The 10888-nt window shown below is 39.4% G+C and overlaps 2 protein-coding genes across 5 annotated transcripts; both read right to left on the bottom strand.

Annotated features, from left to right (window-relative positions):
• Positions 1-3134: 3134 nt before the first annotated feature.
• Positions 3135-7557, bottom strand: tmem176l.1 (transmembrane protein 176l.1). 2 transcript variants are annotated; one of them, XR_016486053.1, is made up of 7 exons: positions 6461-6658; positions 5106-5304; positions 4878-4991; positions 4571-4627; positions 4161-4385; positions 3737-3816; positions 3135-3585 (listed from the first exon to the last, which is right to left on the bottom strand). XR_016486053.1 is itself a non-coding variant. In XM_021559477.3 (7 exons), exons 2-7 carry the CDS (start codon positions 5277-5279, stop codon positions 3505-3507), a joined length of 774 nt encoding a protein of 257 aa, XP_021415152.3. In that variant the 5' UTR covers positions 5280-5304; positions 6461-7557; the 3' UTR covers positions 3135-3504. The 2 variants fall into 2 exon arrangements, 1 of the variants encoding a protein (XP_021415152.3); XM_021559477.3 differs by having other exon boundaries at positions 3737-3859; positions 6461-7557.
• Positions 6727-9698, bottom strand: LOC110487536 (uncharacterized). 3 transcript variants are annotated; one of them, XM_021559467.3, is made up of 3 exons: positions 8932-9698; positions 8699-8786; positions 6727-7848 (listed from the first exon to the last, which is right to left on the bottom strand). In XM_021559467.3, exons 2-3 carry the CDS (start codon positions 8776-8778, stop codon positions 7005-7007), a joined length of 924 nt encoding a protein of 307 aa, XP_021415142.1. In that variant the 5' UTR covers positions 8779-8786; positions 8932-9698; the 3' UTR covers positions 6727-7004. The 3 variants fall into 3 exon arrangements, with proteins under 3 accessions (XP_021415142.1, XP_021415129.1, XP_021415147.1); XM_021559454.3 differs by having other exon boundaries at positions 8928-9473; XM_021559472.3 differs by having other exon boundaries at positions 8904-8988.
• Between the last annotated feature and the right edge of the window lie 1190 nt (positions 9699-10888).

Raw genomic sequence — 10888 nt, 5'->3', positions numbered from 1 at the left:
CCTCTGTCCAGTGTTTGTGTTCTTTTGACCATCTTAATCTTTTCTTTTTATTTGCCAGTCTGAGATATGGCTTTTTCTTTGGCCAGCATCCCCAGGAAGAGTAGCTGCTGATTTTGCAACAGCTAATGGGGATGCTAATCAAATACCAAATCCCGGAAACTCCTCTTCACTGTTGACATTGAGACTCAGTTTCTTGGCAATTTCTTGGAAAAGCCTTAATTTCTCAGAACAAGAATAGACTTGTTTTTGGCCATTTTGAGCCTGTAATCGAACCCACAAATGCTGATGCTCCAGATTCACAACTAGTCTAAAGAAGGCCAGTTTTATTGCTTCTTTAATCAGCACAACAGTTTTCAGTTGTGCTAACATAATTGCAAAAGGGTTTTCTAATGATCAATTAGCCCTTTAAAATAATAAACTTGGATTAGCTAACACAACGTGCCATTGCAACACAGGAGTGAAGGTTGCTGATAATGGGCCTCTATGCGCCTATGTAGATATTCCATTAACAATCTGCCGTTTCAAGCTACAATAGTCATTTACAACATTAACAATGTCTACACTGTATTTCTGATCAATTTTATGTTATTTCAATGGACAAAAAAATTGCTTTTCTTTCAAAAACAAGGACATTTCTAAGTGACCCCAAACTTTTGAACGGTAGTGTATATATTCAATGACATCATAGCAAAACAATCGGAGTCACGTGGTAGAGCTATCTGAGGGACAGAAGCTTTGGCTATGATATTATAGTTTGAAAACACCCAACATACTCTGTAATTTTGTGGCCATGTGAACAAACTTTCACATCCCCTCTTTGCAAAGAGCAGGGTCAAAAATAATCTTACAGTTAATAAATTGTCTGATGGATATGTTTCTGTTTTGTTGATATTAAGTATGTGTTCTACATGAAAACTTTTCTTGAAGGTTGGGTGATTGAGAAATTCATTGTTATAACAACAACATTTTCAGCACTTGGGAAGCATAGATCAGGAGTGGCCTACCCTCCTGGAAAGCAAGCAGCATTTTCTTCCAGCCCTAATTACAAAATACAAAATGTTTGTGTCCTTAACTTGAAAGCAGTCTATGGACAAGTACAGTTGAAGTCGGAAGTTTACATACACCTTAGACAAATACATTTAAACTCAGTTTTTCACAATTCCTGACATTTAATCCGGTAAAAATTCCCTGTCTTAGGTCAGTTAGGACCACCACTTTATTTTACGAATGTGAAATGTCAGAATAATAATAGAGAGAATGATTGATTTCAGCTTACATTTCTTTCATCACATTCCTAGTGGGCCAGAAGTTTACATACACTCAATTAGTATTTGGTAGCATTGCCTTTAAATTGTTTAACTTGGGTCAAATGTTTTGCGTAGCCTTCCTCAAGCTTCCCACAATAAGTTGGGTGAATTTTGTCTCCTTCCTTCTGACAGAGCTGGTGCAACTGAGTCCGGTTTGTAGGCCTCCTTGCTCACACACGCTTTTTCAGTTCTGCCCACAAATTTTCTATAGGTCAGGGCTTTGTGATGGCCACTCCAATACCTTGACTTTGTTGTCTTTAAGCCATTTTGCCACAACTCTGGAAGTATGCTAGGGATCATTGTCCATTTGGAAGACACATTTGTGACCAAGCTTTAACTTCCTGACTGATGTCTTGAGATGTTGCTCCAATATATCCACATAATTTTCCTCCCTCATGATGCCATCTATTTTGTCAACTGCACCAGTCCCTCCTGCAGCAAAGCACCCCCACAACATGATGCTGCTTCCCCCGTGCTTCACGGTTGGGATGGTGTCTTCGGCTTGCAAGGCTACCTCATTTTCCTCCAAACGTAACGATGGTCATTATAGCCAAACAGTTCTATTTCTGTTCCATCAGACCAGAGGACATTTCTCCAAAAAGTACGATCTTTGTCCCCATGTGCAGTTGCAAACCGTAGTTTGGCTTTTTTATGGCGGTTTTGGAGCAGTGGCTTCTTCCTTGCCCAGCGGTCTTTCAGGTTATGTCGATATAGGACTCATTTTACTGTGGATATAGATACTTGTGTACCTGTTTCCGGCAACATCTTCACAAGGTCGTTTTACTGTGCTGTTGTTCTGGGATTTATTTGCAATTTTCGCACTAAAGTACGTTCAACTCTAGGAGACAGAACGCGTCTCCTTCCTGAGCGGTATGACGGCTGCGTGGTCCCATGGTGTTTATACCTGCGTACTATTGTTTGTACAGATGAACGTGGTACCTTCAGGCATTTGGAAATGGCTCCCAAGGATGAACCAGACTTGTGGAGGTTTAAAAAAATGTTTCTGTGGTCTTGGTTGATTTCTTTTGATTTTCCCATGGTGTCAAGCAAAGAGGCATTGAGTTTGAAGGCAAGACTTGAAATACATCCACAGGTATGCCTCCAATTGACTCAAATGATGTCAATTAGCCTATCAGAAGTTTCTAAAGCCATGACATCATTTTCTGGAATTTTCCAAGCTGTTTAAATGCACAGTCAACTTCGTGTATGTAACTTCCGACCCACTGGAATTGTGATACAATGAGTTAAGTGAAATAATCTGTCTGTAAATGATTATAAAAATTACTTGTGTCGTGCACAAAGTAGATGTCCCAATTTCAGCACCATGGACAGAGGTTGGTAGTGGCTCTCTGGCTGACGCATTTTATGTTTATTGAAGGGAGTGGGGGCCCACTCCAACCTTGCAGGGGTCCAGAGAAACCGCGTTACGCCGGTGTATAAGACAGGCACTTCAAAACCTTATTCCTGACGATTTATTTTTGGACCATCTGTTTTGCCATGTACAAATGTGTTAATAAATGTGTTTCTATGGGTTATAGCAGTAAAGGCCAAATTCAATGTTTCATCAAATATAGATCTATTTTTTATACCCACAGGGTCCTCAAATTCAAGTGGCTAAATTATCAATTTGATGACCATTATAAAACAATTCCATATATTAACCTAGTAGATAAAGTGTCACATTGTGTTGGTGTTTTCTTTATTTTGGCAGTTACCTGTATATACCTCCAAGAAAACCTATGAGCAACCAATGGTTCATGTTTGTATGGGAATGACTGCCAAAAAACTGGAGACAAAAGAATAAAAGATAGTAAGAAATAATCAAAATTCAGAATATCTTTTTTTTAATATACAACAGTCAATTCAGTAATTAACTTGATATAGTCCCCTTTATAACTGTCCTTTCAGTTTTGGAAAAAAGACAAATACAAAAAGCATGAAGACATACAATCAGTGTCAGTTGTCATTTACACAAAGCAAAGTCACAGTAGGCGTTACAGTAAATTAAGTAAGTGAACTATATGTACTACATACTGTATGTATAACAACAAATGTGTGGGTGTGGAGGGGGTTGTATGATGATCCATTTATGTAGAATACATTTGATTCTATTTATTTATGTATTCCATGTGGAAGCAGCACCACTCTTTAATCGTCCATGACAAATTTCCCCACGTGGTCAATAAAGTATATCAGATCAGATCAGTGCTCTTTCAGCTGCAGGGTTAGTGGTGACCTCCTCCAGCAGAGGCTTATACTGCTCCAGGTCCCGGATGTTCTGCAACATATCAGAGCAAAGTTACACATTACTTGGCAGGACACAACAAACATTACCTTGGTTGTGTGTCTGTGTGCATCTACATATCCGTATTCTACTTCCATTTGTATGGCCGTTGTATTCGCTATGTTCAAGGGTTCTCTGTTCATACCTCTTTTCCCTCCTTTCCATTCTTGTACAAAGCCTTGAGACCCAACACCGCAGAGCTTATGGTGACACAAAGCTGAAGAACTGCAAGGACGATGAGCACAATGTCCAAGGCATTCATCAACATCTAATGGTAGAACAAACACATGGAGGAGGATTTGAACATATTGATAGTTGACTGGATTGTTTAGCAAGATAGTGGTGTTGGTGAACACCGGAAAATACAGAAACAGACTGGCATACCAGCTATTAGAATGTGCTTTAAACATGGTACCCACTATCTCTGTTTATGGACACACATGTTCATTGCTAAATTAAGCAGTTTGATCCATCTAATCAAATGTTCATATATTTTACTTAGAACAGACCAGGGACACCTTCCTCACATGATGAATATCATTAAAAAAACTTCATTGTAAAGCACTCACCTGTGCAATCTGCTTGGCATCTTTGCATTTCGCCAAGAGTATATCCCTCTCCGGATCACTGGGGGGTTTTGTCACCTGGCCACCATAGTAGTCATCTCGCCAGTTGTAGTGGTCATCATTGCAAATCCACCAGAAATGGTAGTTTGCCAGGTCTACAGCATACAGCACAATTCCAGTAATGGCCAGAGCAGCACCTGACAGGTTCATCAACACATTGATGCCCACCTAAAACACAATCAGGGAATATAAAACCAGTTTGACTCAACTGAGTAAGTACTAGATGTCTCAGATATTCAGTTGATGATTATAATGCAGCTGGATCAGATTGAATGATTGTTCAATGGAGGAAGGGAATGAGGCTAAGGAATGACAGGAAAGAGTTAAGGTATGTGCATCAGTGAACAACTCACCAAGCAGGGACTGGGGAACTTCTCAGCCAAGATACACACGATGCCAACTGCTATAAACTAAGGAGAAGGCACACATATCAAAATCAAATACGAACAACCTAAACAATCGACACATTATTTGTCCTAATAAATAAAACATTTTGACTTCAACCCTGCATTTTATTAAAAAAAGACTACTTAAGTGTGGGTAAGCAGTTACTTATGTTTCCTGGTTTTGTTTACTGTGGTTATAACTCCAAGTGAAATCATGTGTTTGCATACTAAACATGATGACATGGTAAACGATAACAAAATAAAGTAAGCTTACCACACCACCAAGCCAATAAGGAACCCCATTCCATCGCAGTAAGCTAGAATAATCAGTGCTAACAAGGATTGTTCCCAAGCCAATGTTGAGAACTCCCACCATGATCTGTATAGTCTGTGAAATAAGAAAATAATAATTTTAGAACTCTCACTTCGGTTGACAAAAGCAACCAATTGATGATAGACGTATGTTCGTTCTGGTGTGTGTGTGTTATTTTAGTTCACCCACCCCCAGAGCTGACTGGGAACTTGATTGGAGCCTCCTCAGTCCCTGGGACACAGAGCATGCTGGGCTGTAGCACAAGGTCCCAAGTATTTGACACAGCAGGGGCCAACTGCTTCCTTCTTTAGAGTTCACTGTAAATACAGTCACCCCTTCACCTTTGGTCACAGTCACTGACATGCTGGCCACTCTTGGTTACACAGCTCTAAAACAAAAGGCAGAACAATCATCTTAATGTTAAAATAAGTATATGCCTTATACTGTAAGTCATGATGTTAAAAGGTGCACATTCATTCCAATAACATCTGATGAAGTCTGTGTTGTATCTGTAGATGCAATACATTCTCAAACGAAATGGATAGTTGGTCCTTTAAGAAAAAAAGTTGTATTGTACAGCACTCTGAATTTGCCCTAAATAAGGGCTATCTTACTGTCACTGCTACAGTGTGTATTGGGTCATAGTGACAAACAGGTTCCATCCCATATGGACAACATTAAAGTGAAACTACCCATTATTTTGGTGCTTTGCTTTCCTTCATTACAGTAATCTCTTGCCTCATTGAAATATGATAGGAGATAGGGCATGTCATAAAGTGTGGTGATGAGTGGGTGTAGAGCCTCTGCTACAAATGAGCAGGAAGTGCACAACATAAAACAGCAATTGTATTACCATGTTGCTCAATTAACTAAAGAATTCAATCAATTCAGTACAGCACAAATTTCTGCAGTACTTTACAGTAAAGCATTTAGGCTACTGATTGTTTACTTAGATATGCGGGAAACTCACGTCATCCACTTACAATGTATAGCACCCACCTGGGCGATGCCATCAATGGCAGCCATTTTGAATTAGAAAGCACTCCACCCATTTTGTACCAAGTAGGCTACAGGTATTTACAAATAGTGTTTATTTTTAGTTAGCAGTAGAAAGTACCCATACCATATAATGTCCCAGTAAACCAGATTAAACAGTAGTGTAAAATACAGTACTACCAAGGAGTTATACATCTGTCTGTCAGTGGTGGAGTTCGTTTTGCATGTCCCGGTGCCCCGTTAAGGACCAATGGAATGGTCTAAAATGAGCAAACTCTGCCCCCCAGGCCCACCCGGCCATGCAAAACAAACTCAACCATTGGATGTTCCCCAATCAAATCCATCCCGACTCACGAGAGAATGTAAACCATGACAAATGTTTGCATAGATTATAACTGCTGAACTTTGCAGTGTGAATTGTTTAATATAATCTATTCATTTACATCATTTCTTTTTGAGAGCATGAAACAACTACACACATATTTAAGATGTAAATTCACTCAAAACGTATTATTCCACAACACAAATTTTAGAGAAAGTGAGCTCACCCGTTCCTGCAATTGAGATGGACACCTCTACAGGTCCTGTGCAATCACAGTGCTTGTTGTGCAGTTTGGTTTCCTTACAGGGAAGTAGCTGGTAGGGAAGGCTCAGCCAGTTTCAGCTAGTTCCCAACAGACCCTCCTCCTCACTTTAAAGAGATCCGGGAAGTTAACCCTTCCCTCACTGAATCATAAACATATAATGGATTCCTGTCATTTCCTGCCATACTGAAGAACCTCCCCACCACACACACAAAGTAAGGACTCAACAGTTGTTCTTTGCCATTTTAATGATTTTCTTTGTTTTTAATACAGCAAGCAGGGGCAAAGTACAAAAACGTGTAGTGCCAAGTCTTCATTATTATTGTTTAAGAGCGCATGCCAATACTACGTTCCAATCATTAAATTCTTTACTTTGTCAGTCTTCTATCTCGCTCCTTTTCAATATGAGCACAATCAAGTATAGTATGTGTCATTGCTGCACTTAATCTAATGGCGTCAACTAACATTTCAGAAAGCAATATAATCATGACTTCCATGGGTGAACACTTCACCAATCATTGATCTTGATGACTGTTTGAATGAGGTCGATACCAGGAAAGTCCATGGCAATCACTCCGAAACATACACTGCTGTGGTCCCTGGAGAACTGTCTCAGATACTGATCGAGCCATGGGTTAATCTTTTCAGCCACCTTCTTGGGAGTTAGAAACATGCCCAACAGTGTGCCAATGCCAGTGCCACTGGAGTAGCTCAGAACGATATAATCCCCACCACAATCACCTGAAGCTTGTGTCAAGTGTTTCACTATTTTGTTCTCCTTGTCTGCAATATGAGTAACTTCATAGTCACCTTTGCTGTCTGTTTCCAAGAGAGGAATGCCCAGCTTAAAGCTGGATTTCTGTACAAATATCATCTTTCCTCTTGCCTCAGCCATAGTTGGCATGTCAGACTTCACCCATACATCTGTATCATCAATAATCATTTTTCCAACCAGCTCCTCAACATTCTCTTTATCAAACAAATCAGGCTTCACTCTAACGAGAACCGTCTCACTTCTGAATTCAGACAAAAATGCTCTGATCGTATCAAGGACCTCATAGAAGGACTTGTGTTGGTAGACAACCCAGTGCATGACATAGAGTTTGTTTTCAAAGGCGAATATCCTGAGGTCCAGATAGCGTATGCCAGCCCTCAGCTGATCCCCCAAATCCCAGGCCTGACACTCTGCCGCTGGGCCTCCATAGAGAGCCATGGTGTCATGGGTACCAGGTATGGTGATGTCAGAGATTAATTTGTCGTCATCAATAGCCTCCATCCAGCCAATCTTGTAGGATTCTGGGAGTAGGAGTCCTTTGTCATTGAAGAAGAGGTCCTTTCCTTGGCAAAAACCTCTAAAAGTAAATGATACAACAAAGGATTGACTCATTTGTCATCGAAATATTGGTGTTTGAGGGTTATGAATGGTGTATAAGCTCACAGTAAAAAAAAAACTAACCCCAACCTTGCACTTTCCTGAGCAGTGTACTCACTTTACCAACGTCACCTTGTTCTGCAATTAATGTCGTAGCATTTATCAAAGGTCATCAGCTAGATAATAGGGACTGAAATGTTGGAGGCTTTACTCAGGTACCATGCTGTTTCATTCACAGATGGGAGAATATAATCAGCCAATGGAGCAATGGGATTGAGGGTGGTAAAATATTGAAAAGCCAAATAAAGAAACATAAAGAATATATTTTTTAAAACAATCATTCCAGGCTATGCTTACTTTTTCATTAAATATCTGTGTATCCCTGGGAATTACGTCATTGCACCAAAGACACTCCGGTGCTCGGGGTCGTCAGGCTGCTCATTATTACACACACCTGTCATCAGACTCACCTGGACTCAATCACTTGCCTGATTACCTTATATAATCACTCCCTTTTGTTCAATCCCTAGGCGTTAACGTTTCATGTCGGTATGCCACTCCTTTTTATTTCCATGTTCATTTATTCAATACACTCGCTGAACTTGCTTCCCAACTCCCAGTGTACACGTTACACCATATGTATGGTATACCATAAAAACATGAATTGACTCACAGCATTCTGCTCACTTTTCATAAACTTTATTTGTTCCATTAAGTTTAAACTAAAAGAAGAAATGGTAGGTTCAATTTAGAGTGGACAATGTAAACCCCTACAATACACGTTCTGGAATTAATGGGGATTTATTTTAAATACCTGTAGCCAAACTTACACAAAAAGCAGTAACATGTAGAGGTGGCAAAACAGAGCATTCTCAGCGGTCCTCATGGTCACGTTAAAGGAGGAAAACATGCAACAACCTGCCAAAACAACAAGAATAATATAATGCAAATCCAAAGATCATACTCCTGATTTCCTATATAGCCTATCTTTTCTAGATGGCTTTCCTATACCAAGACTGAATTAAAATGTTTCACCTGGCTAAAGACTGGGATACTCACGTACAGCTCTGGCCTAACGAGTTTCACACAGGTGCTGGTGTTCTGACCTCTGCAGATTGGCAACAAAATTATAGCATACTGATAAAGGATAGGTGTGGCCTCGTAGTGTTTACATACGGTTTTTCCTTTGAGAAAGATAAGCAAACTTTAAAATAAACCTCAAATAGTACATTCTCAGCTTTGATCTGCGTCACCAATGTGAGACGAGCGTCGATAGCTAGGTTTCCAGCAAATTAGCAACCGATTTTCACATTAATATTCTCAAATAGACAAAGAAAGATATGCACATTTTCCCACCAAACAGGCTTGTTGTGGATAAAAGTCCATACGTGAGGATGTAGTGCACACAACATTTACTTTTTCGCTTAAAGCTACAATATGTAACTTGTTACTGTCATTCCCATTGAAAGCAAGTCTACGATGTTTTACATGTTAGTCATTTCGCAAGCAAAGACTTCAAGTAGTGAGTGCATTCTTTTTCCTACTAAGAAGCGGTAGAACAGTTTTATGTGGGCTATGGCTCCCGGTTTTAAGGTTCGTTTTTGCGTCTTTTACTTTCGGTTTTGTAGGCTACTCCAGCTTCAAACAGCTGAAAATTATATATTTTTGGTTATGGAAAATATATATATTTCACAGCAGTTTAGGTCACGTGTCAAACTCATTCCACGGAGAGCCGGGCTTTCGTTCCACCCTTTGTACTTGATTAACTAATTAAGGTTAGTAATTAGAATTAAACTCCCTTGACCTGGTTGTCTAGGTCTTAATTGAAAGGAAAAAACAAATACCCGCAGACACTCCACTGCCCTCCATGGAATGAGTTTGACACCCCCGGTTTAGGTAGTATGCCTACAACGATTATCTATCTACACCAGGGGATCCCAACCCTTTTCACTCGGGACCCCCTTCCCCCTGCGCGCGCGCCACATCCAAATGTACTTTCATATGATCATTTTTATATCAAATCAATATTTGCGCATAAAGGCGTTTCCACCGCATTTTCTCGCGTAATTAATTTTACCGACACAAAAAGATCCCACCATGTCCAATGAACAAATTATCTGTTGGCGTTCATAATTTTTTTAATGTTTTTTAAAATAAGATATGTCTTTAGGTAAAATGCATTAGGGTCGTACAGTGCTTTGATTTAGTCATTAGGCCTAATAGGCTGTTATTCACATTCTAAACCTAATTATCATGTCATTAAAGAATAAAATGAATGCATGTGGGATTTTATGCTCATTACCACACAAAACAACCTCAAATAATTTAAAGGGCCAATTTGCAGTTAAAACAATAACAAAGTAGACACCCCAACTCTGTAATGGTATGGTAAAAAAGCTGAGGGATGGGCCAGGAGAAATATAACCACTCCCACATTCATAAACATGATGGCGCAAGGACTGACCATCCATGATATTAACATTTTCTTTTCAGCCAAGTTTTTAGAATGCGGTGTTTGTTTACATTTACATTGTTTACAAACATTGGAGTAAAACAATCTTATGTTTTGGGTTTTGATAGGGTGTCATAGTTAAACTAAGATCATGAGGCATAAATTATATTATTCAAGAATCAATTGATATAATTCATTCTTAAGTCCAAAAATGTATGTAGCAACTGCGGATTGCCCCTTTAAATATTATATTTTATATATAAAGTATTTGCCCACTTTTTTCTCAGCATTACAATTTTAGATTTGACAGTATAGGACCAATGATTTATATCTGGATTTATATACATAAGCACACATATATTTTGGTCAAATGCAATGACACCCCCACACCACTAGACTTCAACGTTGCAAAAACCTCAGGTAATACTGTTTTCATCTCAGCTTGAGAATCTTGTTCGCTGGTTTTGTGATGTAGCAAAGATTGTTTGTTATATTGACAAGATAGTAATGTGACCGCTATAACAATGGAAATTACATGTCCTCAAAGATGGAAGGCGGGCGATGCGAG

This window comes from Oncorhynchus mykiss, chromosome 2, assembly GCF_057628025.1.
Source record: "Oncorhynchus mykiss isolate SJ-2025 chromosome 2, ASM5762802v1, whole genome shotgun sequence".
NCBI classification, from domain to species: Eukaryota; Metazoa; Chordata; class Actinopteri; order Salmoniformes; family Salmonidae; genus Oncorhynchus; species Oncorhynchus mykiss.
The sequence above is the reverse complement of the archived record's forward strand: the minus strand, read 5'-3'. Positions and strand labels throughout refer to the sequence as shown.

Excerpts from the sequence above, each read along its gene's own strand:
- LOC110487536 (XM_021559467.3), bottom strand. The coding sequence starts at position 8,778 with ATGTTTTCCTCCTTTAACGTGACCATGAGGACCGCTGAGAATGCTCTG. Across the intron at positions 7,849-8,698 it reads TACATGTTACTGCTTTTTGT|AGGTTTTTGCCAAGGAAAGG; the intron begins GTAAGTTTGGCT and ends ATTTACTTTTAG.
- tmem176l.1 (XM_021559477.3), bottom strand. The coding sequence starts at position 5,279 with ATGTCAGTGACTGTGACCAAAGGTGAAGGGGTGACTGTATTTACAGTG. Across the intron at positions 4,628-4,877 it reads CTTATTGGCTTGGTGGTGTG|TTTATAGCAGTTGGCATCGT; the intron begins GTAAGCTTACTT and ends CCTTCTCCTTAG. Across the intron at positions 4,386-4,570 it reads AGTTCCCCAGTCCCTGCTTG|GTGGGCATCAATGTGTTGAT; the intron begins GTGAGTTGTTCA and ends ATTGTGTTTTAG.